This window comes from Sebastes fasciatus, chromosome 4 (assembly GCF_043250625.1).
Source record: "Sebastes fasciatus isolate fSebFas1 chromosome 4, fSebFas1.pri, whole genome shotgun sequence".
Taxonomy (NCBI): Eukaryota; Metazoa; Chordata; class Actinopteri; order Perciformes; family Sebastidae; genus Sebastes; species Sebastes fasciatus.
This window is the reverse complement of record NC_133798.1, coordinates 19,028,535-19,055,985: the sequence shown is the minus strand read 5'-3', so window position 1 is coordinate 19,055,985 and position 27,451 is coordinate 19,028,535. Positions and strand designations below refer to the sequence as shown.

General features: G+C 39.4%; 2 protein-coding genes across 2 annotated transcripts; one reads left to right on the top strand and one right to left on the bottom strand.

Annotated features, from left to right (window-relative positions):
- Window positions 1-1,523: 1,523 nt before the first annotated feature.
- LOC141766889 (protein mono-ADP-ribosyltransferase PARP6-like) lies at window positions 1,524-11,385 on the bottom strand. Its single transcript, XM_074634061.1, has 23 exons — window positions 11,320-11,385; window positions 10,875-11,123; window positions 10,164-10,241; window positions 8,297-8,391; window positions 7,721-7,781; window positions 7,530-7,620; window positions 7,381-7,444; window positions 6,154-6,303; window positions 5,924-6,059; window positions 5,654-5,785; window positions 4,240-4,335; window positions 4,038-4,130; window positions 3,837-3,962; window positions 3,681-3,746; window positions 3,456-3,523; window positions 3,297-3,345; window positions 3,024-3,136; window positions 2,854-2,926; window positions 2,596-2,665; window positions 2,417-2,496; window positions 2,257-2,320; window positions 2,073-2,157; window positions 1,524-1,962 (listed from the first exon to the last, which is right to left on the bottom strand). Exons 1-23 carry the CDS (start codon window positions 11,383-11,385, stop codon window positions 1,866-1,868), a joined length of 2,202 nt encoding a protein of 733 aa, XP_074490162.1. The 3' UTR covers window positions 1,524-1,865.
- Window positions 11,386-17,111: 5,726 nt separating this feature from the next.
- pkmb (pyruvate kinase M1/2b) lies at window positions 17,112-25,984 on the top strand. The gene is made up of 11 exons (XM_074632485.1): window positions 17,112-17,244; window positions 18,879-19,059; window positions 19,159-19,250; window positions 20,870-21,001; window positions 21,135-21,321; window positions 21,431-21,701; window positions 21,783-21,933; window positions 22,021-22,173; window positions 23,020-23,186; window positions 24,364-24,545; window positions 25,395-25,984. Exons 2-11 carry the CDS (start codon window positions 18,909-18,911, stop codon window positions 25,499-25,501), a joined length of 1,593 nt encoding a protein of 530 aa, XP_074488586.1. The 5' UTR covers window positions 17,112-17,244; window positions 18,879-18,908; the 3' UTR covers window positions 25,502-25,984.
- Window positions 25,985-27,451: the final 1,467 nt, after the last annotated feature.

Below are 27,451 nucleotides of genomic sequence, written 5' to 3'. Positions count from 1 at the left end.
CATTTTATAATATCACATTCTAGTTTGTTGGTTTTGGAGGGAAGCTTTTGTTAAACCCTAAAGGGCTCAGAGATTTTATTTGTCCATGTGGATGCTTGAATTATGTGGATGAATTAACACGAGTTAATGAGATTTAACAAAGCGTGATGAAACAACCCTTTGTTTTCAATTATTGACATCCTTAATGTGCCTTTTTGCAAATATACAAAATACAATGTCGCTGGGTTAAAGATATTTAGAAATAATAGTTATTGCAACATATCATTGCTTTCAAGGCAACTTTCCCTCTGCATTATCACCAGAGAGCCATATGGTCCTTGAAAAATGTCTTCCTTTGGGCTATTACAGCAACTTCCCAGTTCTCCTCCCTTCAGTCCATCGCCTGCTGGGCTGACCCAGAAAATGCTTGCTACCTCATTTGTTCCTCTTTGGAGTCAATGACATTTATGAGGACAATCATACCTTGGAGCTGCTGCTTTTTTGTCAAACTTGCATAAAAAGAAAAGATTGAATGCAGATGCAAACAGAGGTCTTTTCTTTAGAGGAGCAGAGCCGAGAGAGAGGAGGTCAGGAGGCAGCTGTGGGGCTCATATGGAACCAGTATACTGTTATAATGGTGCATTTCTGCCTCACAGGATGGTGTGCACCTCGTGATATTCACTGAACAATGAGCACAAAGATGTGATTGTCAGTGGTGTCAATATAGTTCAGAACAAAATACAGTTATTCCCGGGAGAATAATCCACTTGGCATAAATATGCATGTTAACTGTCCATCAGTGAGTACATCCCCATTATGACAATGTTGGGTAAAACATAGCTGTGGTTCTCTGGAGTCTCTGTAGTCTCTCAATTTTTTTTTTTTTTTTCAGTATAAAGCACATTATTAATTTTACGTGTGACTCTTGTGTTATGAAGTTGTCTAGTGTTGTTTTTCCTGAGGTAAAATATAACAGAGGCTCATGTCAACAACCACGTTTTGAATGTGATCACGATGCTTTCTTATTTAAACATCTGTAGCAGGATCTTCATACAGACATTTAGAATTATAACTGTCATAACATAACAGTTATGGGGTTTTATTGGCTCTGTGTTAGCAAGGTTATATATTGTATGAGTTTAATGCACATATTTGTACATATTTCTCATTTATTATTCTTACTTTTATTATATATTTATATTGCTTTACATATATTGTTATATATTGTAACATTATGAACATAATTAACATGCTACATCGTCCTTTATTTGTATTTTTCTTATATGTCTTTATGCTTTTATATAAGAGCAACTGCAACGTCTCAATTCCCCCCCGGAGATCAATATAGTATTTCTGATTCTGACTGTGATGAAAAGTAGTTCATCAGTAGTTATTATTGGTTACACTTCCATCTTGTGGTACAAAACAGGTATTACACAAATTAAAAAAAGGGGCCCTTCGAGCTGTAAAAGTAAAACATTAGATCTGTTGAACAAAATTAGCAAATATTGTTTGTTTTTTTTATTAAAAAATGTGTGCTTATAAAAAAGGTAAAAAATGTGTTTACAGTACATAGTTATGACACAGATTTAAATAACACCAGACTGTACGTTAAGATATAAGGCAAAAAAAGGTTTTACAGGTGCATGACAACAAAAATGTTTCATCCATCTAATATTATTGCAGTTGATATCAGAAACAAGAGATGCCCTCTTAGTTCATTCACACACAATCTGATAAATTCAATATAAAACATTGTTTTATGCTCACCTGTCAAACCAATAAAAGCCAAACTTATTATTTAGCCACAAAAGAACTAAGATCTATCCTCAGTCAGTTGTTTTTTAAAATGAAATCTGCACGCTAGTAATAAGTCATTTGTTTTCTCAGCACGGCTTTGAAGCAATTACTTGTAAAATTTCCCTGTGGATACTGGCTTCCTGAGTGTTGATGTGGACGTCTCCCACCTGGCCGTTCTCATACCTGAGAAAGACAAAAGCAGAACATTGTGAGAAATCTGCAATATAGTCAGGAAATGTATCATCACACTGGCACAAAGGTTTTCTGTCTCTGCTGCTTCATGTTATACTCACACAAAGAGGAAACGTGTGCACACATGGTCGGATATCGGACACACCCAGATGTTCCCATGTTTTTGAAGATCCTTTGACGTTATGACTGTCAGGACATGCATACAACTTTGTCACAAAATCATTCCTTATATTATCAACTCAAGGCTCTTTGTAACACACATACAGTATACTATATCAAATATACCTTCACAGAGAGCAATGCAGTTTAGATTCCTGTTTTGCAGAAACCTGGACTGCCCCGGCTGTTCCTGAGACAAGGAGACAATACAGGATGAGATACACAAAACAAGAGAAGACGCCCTTGTACAGACAGACACATTTTAGACACATGAATGATAATGTACCTGTTTGATCTTGTTTATTTGGTTGCATTTCTGTATGAGTTCTTCTTTGGTGGGCATTTGGTGTCGCCCTTTACCCATCTCTGCACAAAAAAAATATGCTAGAATCAATAAGTAATGGTGATCTTTGTATAAAAAGGTCAATTTGTATGCAGAGTATAAATTAAAGTGTGCATTCATACCAGAATATCCAAATGATATGCTTGATATCGGACTCAGGTAGATGCCTTTCCCAAACGCAGCTCCATGAAGCTTGAATAAGAAACAATGGGAACACTTCAGTTGATTTAAAAGTCTCATAGGTCAAACTGTACACTTAATCTATAGAAACTAAACTCAGAAGTCTGTTGAAATCTCCACTGTGACATGATATTAGCTTTAAAGGCTTATATTAACTTAGCTCAAGGAATTCAAGACCCTTTGGTGTTTTCATACTCTACCTGTAATTTGGTATAAGAAGCATTAATCAGCCCATTTCTCAAAATCGAGTGCCAGTTTTCGATGTGGGAACCACTGAAAGAAGAGAAAATAGGGCCTAAACATATGAAAGAAGGATCATAGTGTTGATATGAAGGTTTTATATTAGTGGCACAGCTTTGTTTCTACTCACTGGAAAGCAAAAGTGCTGCCGTAAAGTTTCCTGGCAGCTTGAAAACGAGCCTCTTTGGATGGAGGGCTGGTGATCAACAGGAACTGATAGGGTGTGTGCATGAACTTAAGTTGCTGTTGTGCACCAAGTGATTAAAAGTAGACAAGCACAAACAGAATAAAATTTAAATAAAGTATAAAACCTAGTATATCATATAATATTTGACTAACTACTACTGCTGTAAAACTACTGAGTTAAGACGTCATATTCTAGCTGTGAGCTGCTCTATCGTACCCTGTTCAGCGGAAGCTTGACAATGTGTGATCTGTTGCTTGTTAAAATCCTGTTTGTCAAACATACAAACACACACCTGGATATGAATCTAAGAAACATTTGATGACATGTCAAGTTTTATGAAACACAATGAAAATATGTTTAGATTGTGTCACTCACCATTGTAGTAAGGGATGAGCGAGAGGGTCTATCTTGTCCATCTGCTTCTTCATTTCAGAATATGGACCCTGGATATGATCAAATAGTTTCATCGGTCTAATAATATATTAATGCAACTGTCAAGGAAACATTTACCAGCTTTTAGATTATTCTCAGACGAGGAGAACAAGATATGAACTTTGAAAACGGAGTCATGAGTGTGGGATTTATTTTAAGATCTCTCACCTGTGACATCCTCCTGATTAACAAGACACTGTCCAGTGCTTTTTGTAGTCTGTCGTAGCTCTTTCTCTGCCACAATAAAACAAGACATTCAAATGACATACTGAATATTTAATTACAAATCAAGTCAGTAATGCATTAGATTAGTTCAGCTGGTACCTTAGGATTAAAGGCCAGGGTTTTGGGGTTGCACGGATCAACAACAGAAGGGTACGGTTCAAATATGATGCTCTTGCGTGAAGACTGAAGGGCAGCTCTGCACATGGCCACCAGCAGGTCAACTACCTGTAGAACAGCCATTACTGCAACACATCAATCTTATATTACGATCACCAAAAGTGTGTTAAGTGTGTTACCAACCTCTGCACCGGTGGCAACCTCCTCTGTAGCTCCAGACATGACCCCCAACGTATAAAAGGAAAACACACACAGCTCCCTGGTGCAAACCGCTGGCTACAAACACACAGAGAACTAAATAGTGACAATATATTAACAGTCAACTGCATTTTTTTGGTTTTCAATCAGTAGATTAGCCAGTAAATCAGTCTTTGTAGGAATGTACCTTTAACATAGGGGCGTTCTGAAACACATGTCGCTCATCACAGACAACACAGTATTCGTTCAGCGTGGGGAGTCTCTGCTCAGCATACCTCATTATCTGTGAACACAATGGAAAACATCATTATAGATGCTGCTTGCATTTCAACTTACTATCTGCTTTACAGGAGGTAAAGAAAATGTAATGTCAAACAACTACTCGCTAAATTGCTGCTGCACTGAAAGTGCATATGGTAACCACTAATGCAATATAATAAATCTTATTGTCCATCATGGTGGAAATTTGTTTTTGCCTCACCAAACAAAGGAAACAACATAAAAAGCAGGCAAGCAGTTCATGTCAGTGTCTAGTGTGGCTTAGATCTACTCAGTCACTTTGTTGAGTTAACAATATTGATGGCACTTGGGATGAAGGACTTCTTAAACACATTTTTAGTTGCCAGAGGGACTCTATAGCTCAAACTGGCTGAAAAGAGGAAGGGAGCTATCTGCTCAACACCTTCTCATTCCCAGTGCGTCAAATACCGAGGCTTTGTCACGACCGTCTGCGTTTGATACTGATGCACAAGGCACCCTTTAGCGCTGTGTGAGACACACCAAGCTTTCCATTAACTACAATGTAAACCCATCCACGTCAATTAAACCCTCAGGGAAAGTGCGCCGGCAGTGTGGTGACATAGCTTTAGGCGCAAAAAGACACACATGGCGGGCAGGACGGGAGGTGGATGGGTCCAACAAACACAAGGCTTTCATCCAGGAGACTGCTGTTCGTGTCTCGGGCATCACGTTACAATTAGCTGTTCGTTCGTGTTCCCTGTTCACAACATTTAGTGTCATTTTCACTGTACAAACGTAGTAGTTTTAAGCCCAACCATGTTGTTTTTTCCTAAACCTAACTATAGTGGTTTTATTGCCTGAAACTAAGCAAGTGTTTTTGTTTAATTCACAACATTAAGCATGTGTTACTGCAAGCGAAAAGTGACACTGAGGGATCTGACAAAGCGTCAGTATATGTCGAGTTGGGATGAGAATGTGTTGATCTGCCAGGATACTCCTCGCCGTCTTCCTCGTCCTCTCTGTAAAAAGTTGAGTCAAGGGCTTTTAGGGTTTGGCAACTATTTTGCTTGCCATTGACACAATCCTAGAGAGTTTATTCTTAGATCTACAGTTTAGGTGACCGTCCAGGCAGGAAGGTGAAAGGTTAAAAGACTCTCAACAATAGTTTTGTACACTAATTCTAAAATCTGCTGACGTCCGCTGTGAAGATCTCTTGAAAATATTCTCTGTATTTTTAGAGAAGCTCACCTGGGAGTCCAAAGCTGTACTGAGGTATTATGCAAGTTGTGACACTGGGTGCAGTTACTCTTAAATTTCCCTCCATGACAAAATATAATAGTACCTGATTTATTCTGCTTTACCTGCACCAAGAAGCCGTGCTGCAGACTTGGGGTGGTCTTACAGTGCCTGATGGCCTGGGAGGAGAAAAGCAGCTCTATCAGCTGTTTGGTACTAAGCTGTGCTGATGACTTGACTGCTGACACCACCACCCTCTGTGGAAGAAGAGACACAAACACTCACTATTAAACTTACAGAACTTATTAGGTAATAGAAGAGACAAAAACTTGGCAAGATTGTTGCAACCATAAAATACCCAAGTGTATTATGACAGAGGTGTATTTTGAACTCACCTTTCCACTGGGTGTGTAGGTGAAGAGCTCTCCTGTGGGATTCTTGATGGTGTAGGAAGTTGTGTGATTTTTTAAACGGTTCATCGCTGGTGAAATGATCCTTCCTTTCGTAGTGGGTTCCTGGAGCTCACTGGACCTGCCCACACAGTGAGCGAGGAAGCAGTGAACAGAGACTTCAGAACACGTTGAATCAGCAACAAAACTGCTGGATTCATTAGATTGTCACATACTTTGATGTAGGGAGCCAGATGCTGAGTCGCGCACGAAATTTCTTGATGGTCCCACCTGGCCTGAACCAGCTGTGCCTTGTCTTCTGTCGGACTACGACGTTGTCATTGGTCAAATGTTTCCACTCCCGAGATAAGAAGACTGTGAGAACACTGGGAACAGACATGAACAGTTAGTCTGAGCAATAGGCTATAGGGCTGCCCTCTCTTAGTAAAATAGCCGACTAATCAGTCGTTTTGGTCTGGGTCAACTAAGATTTCTTTTGTCGATTAGTCATTTTTATGCATTTTTTCATGTTGAATGACTTATTTGCAAGAAACTTATGCGCACATCTGTGGTAAACACAAGTTTTAAAGGTACAGTGTGTAGGAATTGGTGGCATCTAGTGGTGTAGTTGTAGATTGCAACCAACTGATGCCCCTCCCTTCACTCCTCCCTTTCCAAGTACTGGCAGTACCACAGTTTTGGCTCACGTTATCGCAGTTTATTACATGGCTGTGTTAAATACTCGATTCTGATTACTTATTCACGGCGTTCTGCGGTCTGTAATTTCTTTATAACAGACTGTTGCTATGTATAGCAGACCATTGCTATGGGCGCAGTTCTGATGTTGGATTCTGCGGACCGTTTAAGTGTCAAATTATTGATATCTTAAGTAAGTAGCCGTGTAATAAGCGGGATAATGTACAGCTAGCAGGTCATTGTTGTGAAAAAATCCCCTTCAGGGCGATGAGAGACCCCTCTGCTTCACGTTGGGGTGCGCCCTGTCGGGGATTCTTTCACAACAATGACTGGCTCGCTGTACATTATCCCTTACTTAACAAGCGTGTCGGAGAACTGCGGTGGCCTTCAGGTAACGTAAAAATGGGAAAGGCTCTCTCTGGAGCCAAAGTTTGGTTTGTCCATTCTGGACTACTGTAGAAACATGGCGGAGCAACATGGCGGACTCCGTGAAGACGACCCGCTCCCTGTGTATGAACGGCTCATTCTAAGCTAATGAAAACACGATTCTTAGTTTCAGGTGATTATACACTAATGAAAACATAGTTATGAATATTATATTCAATTTCTGATGCTAGATCCCCCAAAATGTTATTCACTGTACCTTTAAAATCCTCATCCATAATTGAACTAAAAAGTTTAACATCTAAAAAGTGAAACCTGTAATAATGTGGAGGCCTATTGCAACATGAATTAACTGGTATAAAGCATGAAACATGAACACTCACTTCTGTAGTTGTTTCCTAAGGCTGAAATGAGTGTTGGATGGTTGAAAGACTTCGACTGAAGGTGCTGTGGTGAGAAACGTCACTTAATCAGGTGTCACATTGATTCATAGTAAATTCAAATTTATAGTAAATGTGTCATTGATGCTCACCAGGTCCGTCCAGATACTGAGACGGAGAAAAGTGCAGACGGATAACGATAGGCTCTGATGGGTTAATCCTCCAGGCTATGGTCGTTTCCTCCTGTGGACATCACACAGCACAATCATATTAAACACACCAAGATGCGAGGACAGCAAACACGTCAATATATTCTACATAAATTATTGTAAATTTAACTTACATCCAAAACGTTGGCATTTATGCTTAAGTCAACATCCACATCATCAATTGAGCCGTACTCCCTAGAAGAAGAAAAGGAAGTGGATGTGTCAGAATGTAGAAAAGCAACAGTAATCCTTTTAAAGAGGACCTATTGTGTTTTTTCCCCTTTCCTTTAGTGTGTTATAAATTTTTTTGTAGAAGGTCTGCAAAGTTACAAAGTCCAAAGTCTACGCCAAAGGGAGTTTCTCTCCCCCACAGAAACACTGCTCCTGAACTGCCTGAAACGCCTCGCTTGAAGTCCCGCCTTTTCTTCTGTAATGTGGTGATGTCACCAAGTAGCACATTTGCATAATACATGCCTAGCGGCTAGTTTGGCACGGCCTCAAACAAAGCTAGTTAGAGCGGAGCTGGAGCGGAGTCTGAAGGGTTTGGTTCAGTTGACCAATCACAACAGAGGAGGCCAGCTGACAAAGTGTTTTTTTGAACATTAAAGAAAGTAAACATCTTCTAGTAGAAACCCAAAATACAAGCATGCACCTGAAAATGAGCATAATAGATCCTCTTTAAGATCATGACTAAGAAAAGCTGCTCTGACCTGATGGAGACTGCAGAGTCTGAATACAAAGTCCTGACTGCCTTTACGTCAGTATCCAGCTGAGGGTGGCGAGTCAGGTCAGTGGCACAGCTCTCCTGCGGAGACAAACACTAACACACTTACCTTCTGCTCCAAACAGCTCAGCACCACAGGGGGCCGAGGGATTAAACCAGTCTCACATTTTTACAACAATGGCTGCAAAAAAGTGGGTAACACCTTATTTTCGCCAACCTTTATTTTTTTTAGCATTCATAAGCAGCATATAAACAATAAAAAATGGTTTATAACTTACTGTAACACACTATACTGTAGATGTAAGCAGATATAAGGAATATTTTAAGTGTTTATTAACATATTTGTCAACTATATTTGCAATTGAATGATTCAATCACATATTTTATATTTTAAAGAATATGACTGTTTATTATATAAAGAATGATATATTTATTTATTTATAAATACTTCTTTACTCTCATAGAAACTCCATTAGTTGATTAAGGCCAGGAAATGATGAGGAGCTGATAAACACTGCCGAAGAAATCTAGTAAGTGAATCTTGAGTTAAGTTTCTGTCTAACTGAAGTTTTGAACACATTTATGAACAGTTTTAAAACTGCTTGTACATGTGTATAAAGAGCTAATAGATGTTTTATAACACACTGGGAGGATTGTGTAATAAATGTAATGAATATGTTATAGTGTTTAATCACATATATTACCTGTTTATATGCTTGTTAGGGATGCTTCTAAGGTGAAATTATAGTTTAAGTATTGTTGCCAAATATATGAATAAAATGATATGTCATTATATCTGTTTACAGCTATATTATAGTGTTATAAACCATTTGTTAAGTGTTTATATTCTGGTTTCATGTTTCAAGAAGCACTTACTCCACAATATTAAACCAAATGGAGCCATTGCCTTTCCAGCATTCAGTGACCATATAATGATAACTTGTGATTTTTAATCAACACTACATATGCAACCATTTTCTATAGGTTGCTGTTTTCAAAAAGTCATTTTTTTTAAAGGCTAAACACAGATAAATATATTGAAGCAGAATATTTTGTTTGATAACATGTGAATTTTGAAAATTATTACATCTATCGTTTTTTCAATACATTTTGACTTTTGGGCTGTGGACTGCGACTACCTGGCAAACAGAGCAGACAAAAGACTTGAAACTTGACTTGGACTTGACAAAAAATGACTTGTGAGCGTCTCTGCTTTTTAGTTCATGACAGTTTACTTTGTATACTTTAACTTATAATACTTAGACAATGATTTATGTATTACATAAAGAGACATGCTCCTTTTGCTATTTGACTCTATGATTTGTGATGAGATTTAAAAAAATTATAAAATGTGTTGTTCTCGCATGCCTCTACGGTGAACAGATAATCCCAAAACTTGATGAATTGAAGTAAATTCATATCAAAACATCCTTTTACAAACTCTCACACACTTTAATAGGCAACTCTATCAAAAAGTAAGCACAATTACAAGCCAAGTATTCTTTTCTGTAAGCCTATAGGGCAAGAAGTATATCTTGATCAAAAGATTAAGTAAGTAGGCCTATAAGCCAAATATACTTAGACTTTTCTGTATACTTGTCAGTATGACCCAAGTGTACTTAAGTATCATTTTGTTAAATATATCTCTGATAAGTGCATAAAAAGTAAACTGAAATTATTATTATTTTAAGTTCAAAAGAAGTATACCAATAGCACACTTGAATAAACTTAATTTTGGTAAGGGACACTATGGACATATTGATTTAAGGGGCATTTAAAATATGTTTTGGTTATCTAAAAATGTGATAAAATAAAAAAATAAAACATTCAAACCACCAGAAAGTAATGCTTACAGTGATTCCACACATGATCTCCTCTAAGTCACTGTCCTCATCAGTTTGGCTCTCGGTCCACTGTTGGCTCTCCGTCTCCTGTCAGGTTAACAGGAGAAGCTGTCAATCAAAAGATCCTCTTATTTACACCACTAATTACTTCCTTCTGTCCAGCCAAACAAAGTCAACTAACCATGCAGCCCAGATTGATTTCAGTTATTTTCTGTCAATGTAAACAACTTACTATCCAGACTGTGTGATATTAAGAATATCATATGAATGTAATATGAATAGGAGAGGAGTGTTTGGGGCTCATCGACTCACCATGTGTTCAGTTTGGCACTTCTTCAGCAACATTCAATTAAATACTATGCTGGAAAAAACATGTGACTTAATTAGTTCAGATACCTCTACAATATACATATTTGAACACATTACTGTTAGTATCTTCTTCACAATTTAAACTATATTTTCATCACCAAGATTATTCTTATTTGCCTCACTTTATCTGAGCATCTTCTGGGACATTATTGAAAATGAAAATGAAAAGGCAGGAGCATGTTTGGTAATAATATGTTATGTTATCATGTCAGTGGCACAAAACCAAAAATAAAAGTGCTTACCTTTCCTGCATGAGAAACCTTGGAGTTCCCACATATTCCAATCAAACAATGATTATGATATAAAACAACAAAAATCTATAGCCCATACATGACGCGGAAACAACCAAACCAATGAATATTCCTGTTTGACGACTCGGCTGGCTGGTTGTGTTCGAACAGCAGGAAGTCCCACATGTTGAGTCTCAGACTTCAGTGTCACATGATTGGCTGACGGCCTGATCAGCTGAACCTGGTCCAGAGATCCAGAGAGAGGAGAGCATGAGGACACGTCCTGAAGCTCCAGGTCTAGTCCAGTCTTACAGTATCTCTGTCCTATTTGTGTTATATGAGTGCTATATCCTCTCCACAGTGTGTATCCCTTCGTAAAAGAGGAGAAAAACAAAACAAATCCATGTATCATATCCTCCACCAAAGTCAGGTTCATGAATCGGCTTTAGGACTGTGATGAGAACAAAGGTGGCACATCAGAAGGAGGGTGATATGTGTGATGTTTGCTGTTGATTAGTCTTCCTGTCTGTCTGCGGCGCTGCAGTCTGACCTTAATCGGCAGTTACCCTTGTTAGCAGTCGCCTGCTGCTCTGCAGTCTGGCCAGATTAGACACTTCAAGGACTGCATACATCTGTGCAAGTGTTCTCTCAACAAGTGCTTTTCTCACAGTAATCCACTTAGACAGGAGTGGGTGTCTGTTATGTGGCGGGGTTTATTTATAGTGGGTGGGCACAATATATAATATACTATATGTAATATAATATATAAATACTTTTACACTATACTGTATGCATGAACAGGAAAAACACAAAGCATAATTTCTGCTGAGGTGAGTCAACACGTCTCAGTGACAACAGAACATTATGAGCTCCGCAAAAGGTAGCAGGGATATTGATTTATATTGTATTATACTGTGCAGTTTTTGTGTTGCATCCACCCCCTTCTCATTTGATACACCTGCTGTTATATCATAACTTTCAGGCCTCATCTGTCGCGCCCACAAGATGAATAAACATGTTCACAGTGAATGATAAAGGGATCAGATTTCAGCAGCAAGCAGCAGCTCTACACAATATCTACTGCATCTGTTGTAGACACCAAACTATCAAAATCAAGAATTATCAGGAAGTAAACTGAAATAAATACAAGTTGGTAAATCCCTGAAGTACAATACCTTAATATTAATTCCACAGTTTAGCACATTTCAGTTGTCCTGCAGGTCAACTCTCAACCAGTCGTCCACAAGAGAGAGCTGTTGTGTGTGAGAGAGAGAGAGAGTCCCACAGATGGACAGTACTGTCACAATTCATACAATGTACTAATTGAACACAGTAGATTATGTACTAAAACACTGGTTCCCAACCTGGGGGTCCCAGCCCCCACTAGGGGTCGCCAAAGCTTCACAGGGAAGGTAGCGAGGCCTTCTTGATTTTAAGGGGTGTAAGACAACTTTTTGAAAAATAATATACAATCGGCTTATATCTCAACATTTCATTCATTTCTGTGAAGAAAACTAAATGAAATTGTTATATTTAAAGTTTTGATTATTATTTAAGATATAAACGGGATAAATCCACCAAAGAGCTAATAGAACAATGGCCGAACATCAGGGAGAAGGAAACACTGAATTTGTCAAAAAATAAGCCTATTAAGTATGTCTGACTGTTAAAAAATACACAATACAGACACAGATATATATCAGAAGTTCCTAAAAATAGCTGGAAAACTAATCTCTGATGCAAAAAAATCATCCAGATCGCTCATTTTCAACTTCCTGCTGTTATTGCGTTCACTGTTTGGGTTAATTGTACAGTTTATCAGTTGTTCCGTACGGTTATTGTAATACATTGAATATAATATGAACTATACATAAAATAGTCATGTAGTCAGGGGTAATCAGTTTACTCAATGATAGAAAAGGGGTCCCTTTTGAAAAACGGTTGGGAACCACTGTACTAAAAAACAGTAATTGTGGAATGTCACTGACAAACTTCACAAATACATAAATCTAAATGTTTTCCCACTGATTAGATACTCAATTTAAGTTTTCTTGGGTGTCCAGTCCACAAAGCTGCTTTCCCTAATATCTAGTTTTAATGTTTTGCAACAGTGAGTAACGCCACCTTTGCGCAATGCATTGTGGGAGAACAGTGTTCATCACTAGTACACTCTAAAAAGAAGCAGATTTAGTACGCATACTGACTGTTTTGAGTATACTTAAAGGTGCTATATACCAGTGGTTTTTGAAGTGGGGTCCGGGGACCCCAGGGGTCCTCGAGTGGGTTCCAGGGGATCCCGATCAAAAAGGGGACTTATTTACTTTCACTATAATTCCATAAGTAATGTATGACTATTTTGGTCATGGGTTCCATACACTTTCTGTAATAAAACTATCAGATGTGGGACACTGGGACAAAATCTTATCAAATGGGGGTCTGTGGTCTAATTTGCATCAGTTTACAGGTCCTTGATGTGAAAAAGTTTGGGAACCACTGCTCTATAAAATATTCAGAGCATTAACATAGCATCAAACAAGTATTCCCGATGTAAAGATATAGAGGAGTAATATCTACCGGAGCAGAGAATTAAGTCACTCTCCATCTGTGTGTGTTGTGATCCGAGCTTCTCCTTGCTTTGTTTACATCGCCGGGCTGGCCGGGCTTTTAGTGCATGTAAGCCCTACCGACTGGCTATAGCTCACGGCAAGGCCTATTGAAGGAGACTGGGTCATGCTTCATGAATGCGTCATATCTTTGGGGAACCACAAATGCACAGTAAATTCTGGTCTGCACTCGCCAAAATTGATCCAATCGCAATGCACGACCGTAACTTCAGTTACAGTGCACATGTGTTGTAACCCATACCCCAAGACCCGTATCCGCCCGTGTCCCAGCCTCCCTCCATAGGCCTTGGCTCACGGCTGCCGCTCTACACTGTGTTCATACAGCGGTTACAGCCGATAATGACGTCCTGACTGATGGTGCCGTTGCTTCAGCGTAGCATCCACCCTCCGGTTAACCTCTGTCAGCACTGTTGCCATTGTTTTCACTGTTAGCACCGTCAGCTGCAAGCTGCCGGCTCAGCCGTCGCCATGTTGAGAGCTGTGCAGAGGCAATAGAAATGCTCCCAATCTTGCATTCAGTACCTTTAATATTGTCACTTTTGCTGTCACAGTTCAGGAATAGTAGGTTTGGACCAAGCCGCAGAGAGAACTGAGCAGGAAGCAGCAGGTGGTGTTAAAAGATTTAATGGTGAATAAACTAACAGAGAGCAGGAGTCAAAAAAAACAGGCATCAACACAGGCAAATCCCCAAAACACAGACCAGCAACACTGAAACACTGAGAAACTAACTTTCTTGAACAGGTGAGACGACAAACTGAAACATGGACAGGGAAACACAGAGACTAAATACACAAAGGACTAATTAACTAACGAAACACAGGTGTGGGAAAAAGACAAAGGCAGGAAGCAAAACAAACAGGAGTGAACTTTCAAAATAAAACAGGAAACAGACTAAACCAAAACCCAGGCCCATGACATTAGCAGCGTGAACACACAACAGACTCAAAATCTGCTTAGAGTATATGTAGTATATAATAAAGTAAATAAGAAAATAAGATAATAAGAAAAATAGTAAATAAGAATGTATTCTTAATTGACTTGCCTGGTTAAATAAAGGTTAAATAAAATAAAAAATAAAAGTATGGATTTAGGAGACAGATAGGATGTGTTGTTACCATACAGAGAATATACCTGAAAATGTAGAAACTTAAATAAATCTGTAATTTTGTTAAAATTATGTGGAATAAGAAGGGAAATAATTTTGACCGGATGATTATATCAATGTTTTATCAATATGTTTTACAGCGTAATATGCAAACTCAGACAATTCATACATGTTGATGCCAAATCAACACAATTACTTGTGTGTTACTGAAGTGATGTTAGATGTGTCCAATGTGTCTTGACTCTTTGGAAGCAGAGATATTGTATCTCAATGGGACATTCCTGGCTAAATAAAGGATCACTAAATAACAAAAACTGAACACATGCAGTTGAAGCAGACGTGAACTGTGAACTGTGAACTGTGAACTGTGAACTGTGAACTGTGGCGTTTCTCTCCATCGGCCTCAGCCCATCTTTGGGTTGCACATTTATCCATACATGGACGGGAGGGTGAAAGTCAGTCTGGAGTCAGATTTCCACGTCTTGAGGGATCACAGCATCCACACGCTCCAAGAATATTTAGGAGTCATAAATGACACAAATTAAATACTGGTCACTTTATTGGTACTAGGTTAAACAGTTTTGTAGGGCATAAACATACATAGACCTTATATCGTCCTTTAAAAATTCAAATTAGCTCCCATAACTCACTACATGTTTCTGGTCCAGTTAAGATATTTTTGAAGGTTACTTCATGCATTTGTTAGTTCAGGTTAATTAGCTGCCAAGTCAGCAAATGAAGACTGCAGCTTTTTTCCCTCGGTTTTTCCAGTTTTCCATTCCGTTAATACAAAGGACATATTTTATTATTATTTATTTTATTTTATTTTTAATATTTTAGACAAATATTCTTCCCCTTTTTCAATTATTAGAATATAAATTTGGCTGTTGAGGAATATAAAAATAATGTGCATCTGAAAAAGGATTACACACAGAGAGAATACAAAAATGATGTTCCCCTATCAGTAAATCAAAATGATTGAATTACTGAGAAGCACATTAAATATCAGTAAGGAGAGTGCACATACAGTATATGTTGAACTTGGCACTGGGAGGATCTGGTTTTATGTTGTGGTACACTGTGTTCCAGATATGTTCCTCAGGCTACACAGAGCCAAGCATGGCTTTACTATATATATACATTTACACATTGGAAGAGTTACAACCAGACATATGGTGTGTCATATACTGTACTCTATCTTTAGTGAAGGTGTGTCATATGTTGCTATACCTGATTGATGCATGCATTTGTGCATCTGTAATACAATATGTTGATATTAAGTTTGCATCTCTGTAAGCTTTTGCTTTTGACTTATCAGCTGTCACACCCTCCACTGCATGGCTGCACCTTTCTTCTAATTTTAAAGCGTCGTTACTGTACAGTATATCAAGCTCTAAGTGAATGCATTTGGACTGTCATATCATGATGCAGGAATGCAGACACATTCAAACTGCTGCTGAGCTCAGTAAACAAACTAAAATGATAACATATGAAAGAAGACATAAAGAAGATGATGGGTCTCCTTCAAAATGAGAGATCATAGTGCACATGTCATTACATTTAATTGAATCATAAATAAAGGAAAAAAATAAATTAAATCATAAATAAAATAAAAAAAATTAAATGCATCTAAATTACAAAAAAAAAAAAAACATATTGAAAAAATAATAAATTCCTGGCATAGGTGTGGTCTTGCAGGCGTGCATCTGAAAAAACATGTTTTATTAGATGTTGCATGATGTTTATGATAATATATCCTGGAAAGGATGCTAAAGGAACCACTTATGTGTGTTTTTGTATTTCTGCACTCAAAATGTCCTCACAAGAACAGAAAAGTGAGCAATACATGTTCCAATAAACCTATTTAAAGAGATTTAACAGATTTGTGTTTAGAGTTCAAATACAAATAAGGACAATATAGGTTAAGCATGGGTAGAGTAAAGTTTGAGATCAGAGGTCAGGACAGCTGGTCCTCATAATTAGCCATAATACAAATATTTATATATTACATATTTTCAGGTGGAATTTCATTCATTCTCACTGTGCAATATCATTTTTCCACTTGTGCAATTTTTTAATAGTTTGTTTATTGTCAATACTGTATATACTGCTCCTATTTTTATACTTCCTTCTATTGAAATTGTTCATATTTTGTTACACTGTGTTAGCTGATGCATCTTGTTTTTTGCACTATCCCCTTTGCTGCTGTATACTGCAAATTTCCCCACTGCGGGACTAATAAAGGAATATCTTATCTCTTATATTTATTGAGTTATGAAGACAGACAAACATAAAACAACTAATATTGAGACACGATTTAACTCCTTGGTCCTATATATATTTAAAAGCAGTAAAGCAGCACAGCCTGAATTACAGTTACAGTTGAAAGGTCAACAGTAGCTCATAGTTTTAGGAGCCTCAGGTTCAGGCTCATGTTATCAGCGGAGAGCTCTGTGATTGGCCAGGCGAACAACACTCGCACCTGCGCTGTATCCTCCCTCAATATTTGTCCAACTTCTGTGATTTTATTCGAAAATTTTACACTGTGTTTTATATTCACGTATAGAAAACAACTTCCGTTTGAAAAACATTCGTTCAACTAGCTGTAAAAAACGGTAAACGGTGCCGTAATTGTCGCGCCCTATATTCTGTGTCACCGGGCGTTGGTGGCGTAGGAAAGTAGTTCCGGTTAGTGAGGGGGATAAAATCTGTCCCTCCAGAAGGACCAGTGGCGTCTTGGTTCTGCAAAGTTCACCCAGTCGGTGAGTAGCAGCAAATAGATTCAACTTTATCACACAAAGAGTTTATATTAAGTTTTACAAGTATTATATTTTAAATGATAATTTACTGTCATGTTTTTAAAAAAAGTAAAAATACTAATTTCAATCACTTTTCAAACTTTTTCACCCAATTATATTAAAAGTTACTATGCATGATCATATTAATTATGCATGCATTGTATTTATATAATATTTATTTCAAATATACAAATAAACTGTATCTAAAAGGTCGATTTGGTTGTGCACTGGTTTGCACATACAGTTCCTTTATGCACTGTACAAGGGTTTAAGTCCCATACAGCTCTTTAGCTTTGATTTATTAGTGAATTGCTTCTCTGCTCTACTTTTATAAGTATTATATTTTAAATGATAATTTCCTGTCATGTTTTAAAAAAAAGTAAAAATACAAATTTTATCACTTATCAAACTTTTTCCTCAAAATCACCCATTTATATATTAAAAGTTATTATGCATGATCATATTAATTATACATGCATTGCATTTATATAATATTTATTTCAAATATACAAATAAACTGTATCTAAAATGTCAATTTGGTTGTGCACTGCATGGTTTGCACTTGCAGTTCCTTTATGCACTGCACAAGGGTTTAAGTCCCATACAGCTCTTTCGCTTTGATTTATTAGGTAATTGCTTCTCTGCTCTGCATCTTGTACAGATAAAGAAATGTGTTTCTACTCAACCTGCATGTTTCAAGAAACTTTTTTTTCTTAATAAAATAAATATCAGCCTAATTTATGAGTTACTCTGTAATTTATTACATAGCTATTAATTAGTTAGATTACACAAAGCTTTTGTTGACGGCATTACTCAGAAATACCTGAAATGTGGCTTTGACCTTGTCATATATGGTATATATATATATATATATATATATATATATATTAAAAAAAAACATGCAATGCAATGCAATGCATTATCATGCAATTATAATGGATTTAGTCATTTTCCTGATATGTTTTTGTTCTGATATGTTTCTATAGTCCATAAATGGTCTAAGCTGCCCGCGTTATTTTAGTTGAGGGGCAGGAATGGTGTCCCAGCACACACACCTACCATGTTTCCATGCACTGACAACACTCATTTGTCATGCATGTTGCATACACCTCTACTATACTACTGAATCCTGATAACTCTGCTGCTTTGTCCATTTAATGTACATTGTTTGGATTCTCAACTCAGGCAACATACATAATGTTTTCCAGCTTCCTCCTGCAGTTATTCCGTGAGTGTGTCTAAATTACCTTCAGCCTCTGTCAAGTGACTCCTCTTCTTCAGCTGCACATAAACTCCCGCTGGAATGTGGGAGAGTGCAGTCAGGCAGGCACATATACTGTTGTTGTTACTCTTTGCACGGGCTGTTCGGTCGGCTCGCACAGTCACTGTGGAGAGGTCACACCTTCCTATAAGTTTGTACTTTTCCATTTAGATATATGATTGAACCTTACTATACTGTAGTTTCTGATATCCACACTCTTTGAATATGTATGTGCTCACATTTATGTACCTTCCTACATGACCTATAATAGATGTCAGAGGTTGAGTTGTCAGCTATTAATCGATCATCGCACTTGTTTCCTCCTCTGTCTCCACAGACCGTTTCCGGCAGACACAGAGATCCAGTCATGTCGAAGTCAAAGGATATGGGCTCTTCCATCATTCACACCCAGCAGATGCATGCTGCCATGGCGGACACGTTCATGGAGCACATGTGCCTGCTGGACATCGACTCTGAACCCGCTGTGTCTCGCAACACTGGCATCATCTGCACAATCGGTCAGACTCATTAACAAACCCTGTTGATTCAAAGGTTATCTCGTTGTATCTTACAAATATCATATTTAGCCTTGTATTCATTCACCTGTCTCGATGCAGGACCTGCATCCCGATCTGTGGACATGGCCAAGGAAATGATCAAGGCTGGGATGAACATTGCAAGAATGAACTTCTCTCATGGCACACATGAAGTGAGTCAAGGATGAAACATATTCAGCAAATACAGTCCCTAGTAGTTGCACTACACAATCCCAAATGGGGATTTCACAGCAGCTGATTTACCAGCAGCTGTCGAAGCCTAAAACACCGGCTGTGACATCACTGATTCAAGTGTGTGCAGAGTTTGATCCCAGACGGAGCAGTTCAGCAGTAGTTTCTTTACCCTCTGCAAGTGATTCAGAGTGGATTTGCCCTTTACAGCTACAGCCGTCAGTGTGACATTACTCTTGTGGCCTGGTAACGTCTGTGGCTGTAATGTGATCCATGAGCTTGTACTTGCCCCTTCAGTATCAGGGTCTGTGTCGTAGCTTGAGATTTGGCGAGCCAATTGCATCACAGCCAACTCTTTGGCCGACCTTCTACTACTGACCCTTTGCCTTTAAAAGTCATGCCTCTTTACCTTTTTCACTGTCACCTGAGTGGATGAGCCTTCAAATCTATCTTCAGCTGTAGTGTGAACACCCGCAGTTGATATTTGGATCTCCAAAGGTTAAAAGCTTTTTTTCAATGTAGCTCAACTTTCAGAGTTGCTTTTGAGTTGTCTGTCCAGTCCAGTGTTTTAGCAACAAAAAATAATAAGATTGATAATCAGAACTCCAGAAAGTTACAACTTATATATGATTTATTATGAGAAGGGCAAAATAGATCTGACCTCTGTCTCATTGGTGTGTCAGTTGTCAGTACGGCTATAAATAGGTCTTCTGTGAGAGTCCGCCTGGCAGCAACAGTGCCAGTAGAACACATGTAGTGAAACCACAGTGAGGCGTTCATTATTGACAGTAGTCAGTACCACAGCTGTGGACAGTTTTCCATCACACGAAGTAGGAAATTAAAAGTATTAATTTAATTTGTCAAAAACCCTGCTTTAAAGGCTTTAGCATCAACTATTTTGGAAACTATTCATGTAATCCCTGACAGCTGGTTATGTACAGTGAAACTATAATGAGCTAAAAATGGGTTGCAGTTGTCATTCAAAATGTACTGCATAGAGTTATGTAACCGTGCTGTCCTTGTGGCCGAGTTTGTCCACCTGTTGTTGTACCAACTTCAGTTTAGAGATCCAGTGTGTAGCATTTCGTGGGATCTATTAGCAGAAATGGAATATAATATTCATAACCATGTTTTCATAAGTGTATAATCACCTGAAACTAGGAATCGTGTTTTCATTAGCTTAGAATGAGCTCTTCATATCTACATAGGGAGCGAGTCCTCTTCCTCTTTAAGTCTTTTTTTAAGTCTTTCACGGAGTCCGCCATGTTGCTCAGTAGCCCAGAACAGACAAACCAAACACTGTTTCTAGAGAGAGACTTTCACGTTTTTACATTACCTGAAGGCCGCCGTAGTTCTCTGACACGCTTGGATAGTGAGGGGTGATCGGAGGGGTCTTCAGTTGGCTGCAATCTGCCACTAAATCCTACACACTCTACCTTTAAGAATATAACACATTTAGAGATAATCTTTTCTCCACCTAAATAAAACAAGCTATTATGACTATCTCTAATGTAAATTATTCCACTTTTTTATGTTATTCTATTTGATTTATTGAGGTTTTCAATGTGATAATGTTTGTTTAACACCCCACTTCATACAGTACCATGCTGAGACCATCAAGAATGTCCGCGACGCAGCTGAGAGCTTCGGCCCCGGATCTGCTGACTACAGACCTCTGGCCATCGCTCTGGACACCAAGGGACCAGAAATCAGGACTGGACTTATCATGGGAGTGAGTTCTTGCCAAGTTACCAAGGCTCCAATGAGGCCATTTTTGATTTATTGCACAAATAACTGTATGAAGATTTCATGCAGCAGTTTTCCTCCTGAGAATGAACAAGCTCTCGCTCTGTTGTCTTGTTCAGAGTGGCACTGCTGAGGTTGAGCTCAAGAAGGGTGAAACCATCAAGCTCACATACGACGACCAGTACATGGAAAAATGTGATGAGAAAGTTCTGTGGCTCGACTACAAGAACATCACAAAGGTTGTGCAGATGGGAAGCCACATCTACATTGATGATGGTCTGATTTCCCTCAAGGTTAAAGAAGTTGGTAAGCACACAAACAATCATCTGTTTGGTTAATCTTTCATGCAGATTTAGCTTTCACCTTTATGCGTAATCGTGGAAATTAAGTTTCTCTTCATTCTCTGTGTCCGAAGGCAACGACTTCCTGATGTGTGAAATTGAGAATGGCGGTACCCTGGGCAGCAAGAAGGGCGTCAACCTGCCTGGAGCTGCCGTCGACCTGCCTGCTGTTTCTGAGAAGGACATTCAGGACCTGCAGTTTGGCGTGGAGCAGGGTGTCGACATGGTCTTCGCCTCCTTCATTCGTAAGGCTGCTGATGTTCACGCTGTCAGGAAAGTGCTTGGTGAGAAGGGCAAGGACATCAAGATCATCAGCAAGCTGGAGAACCACGAGGGCGTGCGCAGGTATCAGCAGTCAGACTTGAATCTGCGCAGATCTGAATCTTTGAATTGTTAAACTGACTTTTTGTTCTCTTCGTCCGATAGATTCGATGAGATCCTGGAGGCTAGCGATGGCATCATGGTTGCCCGTGGAGACCTTGGCATTGAAATCCCAACAGAGAAGGTCTTCATCGCCCAGAAGATGATGACTGGCAGGTGCATGAGGATTGGCAAGCCCATCACCTGTGCCACACAGGTCCGTGACATCAGTATAGGACGACTGTTTTGTGGAAAGCATTTTAAAAAGAAAAGTGAATCAGAGAGTCTTGTTGTTTCTCCTCAGATGCTGGAGAGCATGACCAAGAAACCCCGCCCTACTCGCGCTGAGGCCAGCGATGTCGCCAATGCCGTGCTGGACGGCAACGACTGCATCATGCTGAGTGGTGAGACCGCCAAGGGAGACTATCCCCTGGAGGCCGTCCGCACACAGCACAAGGTAAGAGTCTGGTCCCATTCTTCAATGTTTAAAAACCATACCAGTGTTTTTGGTCATGCAAATTGTGCCATCACCTGTGTGTCTCAATCTGTTTATGTGTTTGAGGCTGTGAGAAAGCCTGCATTATCAGTATTAAAGCCCTCTAACATTTGTTGTGGCATGTGGTGCATTCATGTGCTCTTGGGAAACATATAAGTCTTGAGAGTTGGCTGCCAACCTGCAAAGTTTTTAATGAAAAAAGATACCAAATTTACCAATCAAGCAACACATTAGTGCTGGTAACTTAATGGCTTTGCACCCTTTGTCTTTATATACATAGGCACACACACACAGATACCTGAAGCACTTAAAAGAGAAAAAAATACTTCTGAAGTGTAAACACAAACGATCCATAAAAGACAGGGATGCTTCTATTGAAGACAATGTTTGCTTTGAGGTGTAAATTACATTTTCTAAATCATGTAGAATGAAGAGTAAATTATCTTTTACATCACTGGTACCAGCTTGGGTTTTACTAACAGCTTGTTTGGTATTTGTTCAACTTGCTTTGTGTATCCCTGTTGCACCGCACCTCCCTCCGTCCATCTGCTGTCTTTTCCCGCATTGTGCTTTAACTGTGTGTTCATATTACTCATGTAGCATGTGTCTGAGGATCTGCAGTGCACAGCAACAGTCCCTGGACATCCTGGCCGCCACTGTTGTTTAGCTTCATGTCTCAGTGTGCTGTCAGGTATGAAGAGGTTATAACTGCCCCTTTGTTTTGTCCTTTAAAATACAAACTAACTCCTGATTGTGTGACTGCAGCCTGACACGACTGTAATCTGTTTTTTATTTTCACATGCTTAGATTGCCCGTGAAGCCGAGGCAGCCATGTACCACAGGCAGATGTTCGAGGAGCTGCGTCGCACCTCTCATCTGACCCGTGACCCCACGGAGACCGTCGCTATCGGTGCCGTCGAGGCTTCCTTCAAGTGCTGCGCCAGCGCTATCATCGTGCTCACCAAATCTGGCAGGTGAGACTCCAAGAAGAAGAAGAAGTCCATCCTGTAAACCTCCTCTGTAAAGCTCTGACTCATAATATCCCACACGGCGCCCACTTGTGAGCAAAGAAACTGGTGTATTATGACATCTCTCTATCCCTCCGCCTCCGCTCCCTCCCCAACACAAACCCTCGGCTCATGTGAAGTGTGCCAACTTTCACAATCCGTGCTCCACTGATGACCTTTTGAAATCTGAACCCTGACATTTTATAAGTTAATTTTAACTCCCTGTTCATTCCTCTCCACTAAAGAGTCCATCTTCACCACACATGATACAGAAGACGTTTCACTGTCAGCGGAGTGGATCTCCTAATGATAATGGCATAATTAAAGCAGCTATAATTAATATCTCCATATTCACAATGGATCACATGACTACTTAAAGGAGTGGTGCAGATAATTATCTCCTGACTCTGCTGTTCACCTCAACATGACGGAGCTTTAGAGCGTCTTTAAGCTCATTGTTTGGCTGTCCGGCTCGCATATGTTTTAATTTAATTTGAATTTAATTTGAAAAGGGACAATGCACATTAATCAACATTCAAACAAGTGTAATCATTGGATGTTTTCATCGGCAATCCTTTTGCCTGATGTTGTAAGGCATCCAAGCTATAATAATAAAAATAATTATACAATATGTACAATAGTAAAAAGATGATAAATGCGAGATAGGATGCATTTTTATTGCCTCCGCATGGCTCTCAACATGGCGACAGCTGAACCAGCAGCTCGTGGGCAACAGTGCTAACAGCGCTAACAGTGAAAACAAAGGCAACACTGCTGACAGAGCTAACAGTGTTAACCTAGGTGGGAACCGGAGGGTGTTTTGCTGAGGTTCACTCTATCTCTGCTCTCAAAGCATTGTTTTCAGCTGCGAAAAAGCTCTAAAAACCCACTTTACACTACCTACTCAGCACCAAACAACAGACAGACAAAGTTAGAGACTAGCTGGTGAACATAGTTGAGCAGCCAGCAGCTAAAGAGACAGATATTTCCCTCAGTAGTTGATGGAGACTGAAAACAGAGCTAAAAGAGAGAGAATATTGGCCTTTTACTTTAAGTGGCCAAAGAATCACTTATTGAATTGGGGTTAAAATTATTAAACTTTCAGTTCTATATCTTTGTAATAATTTCTACTTGCTATCTGCAGGTCTGCTCACATGCTGTCGAGGTACAGGCCCCGTGCCCCCATCATCGCTGTGACCCGCTGCGGCCAGACCGCCCGCCAGTCCCACCTGTACCGCGGTATCTACCCTGTGCTCTACACCAAGCCTGCCAATGATGTCTGGGCCGAGGACGTTGATCTGCGTGTGAACTTTGCCCTGGAAGTTGGTGAGTGGTATTGTTTTTTGTTAGAATAGAGTGCTGCAGAGATTACATATTTTTGTAGGCCAACCAGGAAGTTAGCATTGACCTGGTTCCCTCGACAAAAGGACAATGTGATTTTTCCATTGGAATTTGGATTATTGCAAAAAATAGACTCTGTGGCAAACACACGTTTATGATACTTATATGTTTTTTTCCGTAAGATAATCTCCACAAATGAACACCACTTTTATGATTTTTGAAGCGTAAATTAAATCGGCAGAAGTAAAAAACTAACGTTAGGCTATAAACGAACTACACCACGAACTACACCACCACGGTTGACTTCACATCACCACCACTAGGCTAAAGGCGGACTAGTGTTTGGCTTGATGACGTTTAGTAATCCAATTTAGCCACTTGCTATCAACCGCCTTTTCTAAGATACGTAAAAGCTTCTAAAGTCATGAGTGGGATAATTACTGACGTTATGTCGTTATGTGATGTTATGTCGTAGAACAAAACATTAAAATTTCTTAAAATTGTGTTAACCACAGACCTTATTTCAGGCATCTAACTAAAAACACATCCAAAAAACCCATTGACTTTGAGACAAGGGAACCGGAAGCACTAAATGCTAACTCATTTCCGGGTTTTAGAACTTCACGCAAGTGAAGTCAATTTCTTTGTATAGCCCAAAAAAACCACTCTATTAATCTAAAAAAAGATATATATCTTTTTTTTACAGTTAAGTAAAACTGTTATGGGGTAAGAGATATGGGATAGTTTTGTTAATTTACAGGAGTCACAAGGTTTTATATTTAATTAACTGAATCCTTATTCTTCCACTAACGCCTCTTTTTTCTCTATCTGTAGGCAAGCACCGCAAATTCTTCAAGTCTGGTGATGTTGCCATTGTTGTGACCGGCTGGCGCCCAGGCACCGGTTACACCAACACTATGAGAGTTGTGCTGGTGCCTTGAACATCATCAAAGGACATTAGTAACCGCTCCCCTTCCCCTCTCCTATAACCTGCCTCCACTTTTCTTTCTGTTGGTCTTCGTCATCACCAACAGAAAATCAAAACCAGGCCGCTCCTTCAAAGGACTTTTGAAGGTGTTGTTCACCGACAGTAACTCCCTGATTCCATATTTGTAATTTATTGTCCAAATCCTGCTGCCAGAGACTGAACTCAAACCCTTCTAGTGGAAACTCTTCTGCCGTACGTGTGCCGACCATAGAAACACGTTTGCATGGTGAACAGAGTGGAAGTCAGTGTTCCTCTGCATGCACTGTTAAGTACAGGTTTTGTCTTTTCCTCTGTTTTTGGTTCTTTAATTATCCAGAGATAAACATAAATATGTACTGCTATTCTCCAGTGGTTCATGCTGGACTGACAGTTGGCACAAAATGATCTGGTATGACCGGGTGTCTATCCATTAAAAGGAATTCTTGGGTCAACTGTGTTTGTTTTCCTCTCGTAATCACTGTCACACTAAACTGAGACAAGAGTCACTTTTTCATTCAAGTATTCCAGTGAGAGACATTTTTCTTTTTTGGGTTGGGGTATTTTATGCCTTATGTCATTTGATAGCGTTAAAGGGGAGATGAAAGGAAAAAAGGAACAGATACCTCAACGGATACATGACATCAGACTACAGTGGTGGAAGAAGTATTAGCATCATAATATACTTAAAGTACAAGCAGTATTATGCAAGAACGTCTCTTTTCAGAATAATGTACATTATTGAATTATAATTATTGATGCATTAATATGTGCATCACTTTAATATTGCAGCTGGTAAAGATGGGTGTATTTTTTTTTACTTGTGAATTTCACTAAGGGAGCAATAAAGTTTTCTTTTTCTTTTTTATCATGGCCAAAACAAACAATATTATCGTGATATCTATAGAAAATTTGACAAAAACAAAATAATACTATCAGTCAAATTCATCTTTAACTTTGTTTATTGTGTAGGAAACCGATGGATTGCCTACTCCGGGTAGGGAATGAGTCCTTACCCCAAGTGAAGGAGTTTAAGTATCTCGGGGTCTTGTTCGCGAGTGAGGGGACGATGGAACGTGAGATTGGTCGGAGAATCGGAGCAGCAGGGGCGGTATTGCATTCGCTTTACTGCACCGTTGTGACGAAAAGAGAGCTGAGCCGGAAGGCAAAGCTCTCGATCTACCGTTCAATCTTCGTTCCTACTCTCACCTATGGTCATGAGGGTTGGGTCATGACCGAAAGAACGAGGTCGCGGGTGCAAGCGGCCGAAATGGGTTTCCTCAGGAGGGTGGCTGGCGTCTCCCTTAGAGATAGGGTAAGAAGCTCAGTCATCCGTGAGGGACTCGGAGTAGAGTCCTTGCTCCTTTGCGTCGAAAGGAGCCAGTTGAGGTGGTTCGGGCATCTAGCACGGATGCCTCCTGGGCGCCTCCCTTGGGAGGTGTTCCAGGCACGACCAGCTGGGAGGAGGCCACGGGGAAGACCCAGGACTAGGTGGAGAGATTATATCTCTACTCTGGCCTGGGAACGCCTCGGGATCCCCCAGTCAGAGCTGGTTAATGTGGCCCGGGAAAGGGAAGTTTGGGGTCCCCTGCTGGAGCTGTTGCCCCCGCGACCCGATCCCGGATAAGCGGTTGAAGATGGATGGATGGATATTGTGTATTTTGTCTCTTTTTTGGCAAATTAATTACACTCAAAACGAGTGTACAAGTCTGTAACCATAACTGTGTAAAAGCGTGATTTAAGAGGTGCTGGATTATTTACACAATATTATCATATGTATATTGACATGATATCAATACCATTTTTTTAAATATTATTATCTCCTATAGCGGTATATCGCGACACACCTATCCATAATAATACATCATCATTTAATTGTTGATTATATTTTGTATTATTAAAGCTGAAGAAGGCGAGATTGGTTCAA

Excerpts from the sequence above, each read along its gene's own strand:
- LOC141766889 (XM_074634061.1), bottom strand. The coding sequence starts at position 11,385 with ATGTATGCAGTCCTTGAAGTGTCTAATCTGGCCAGACTGCAGAGCAGC. Across the intron at positions 3,346-3,455 it reads GCTCATCCCTTACTACAATG|GATTTTAACAAGCAACAGAT; the intron begins GTGAGTGACACA and ends TTTGACAAACAG. Across the intron at positions 3,137-3,296 it reads TCAAGCTTCCGCTGAACAGG|CAACTTAAGTTCATGCACAC; the intron begins GTACGATAGAGC and ends GGTGCACAACAG.
- pkmb (XM_074632485.1), top strand. The coding sequence starts at position 18,909 with ATGTCGAAGTCAAAGGATATGGGCTCTTCCATCATTCACACCCAGCAG. Across the intron at positions 19,060-19,158 it reads TGGCATCATCTGCACAATCG|GACCTGCATCCCGATCTGTG; the intron begins GTCAGACTCATT and ends GTCTCGATGCAG. Across the intron at positions 22,174-23,019 it reads CCGTCCGCACACAGCACAAG|ATTGCCCGTGAAGCCGAGGC; the intron begins GTAAGAGTCTGG and ends TCACATGCTTAG.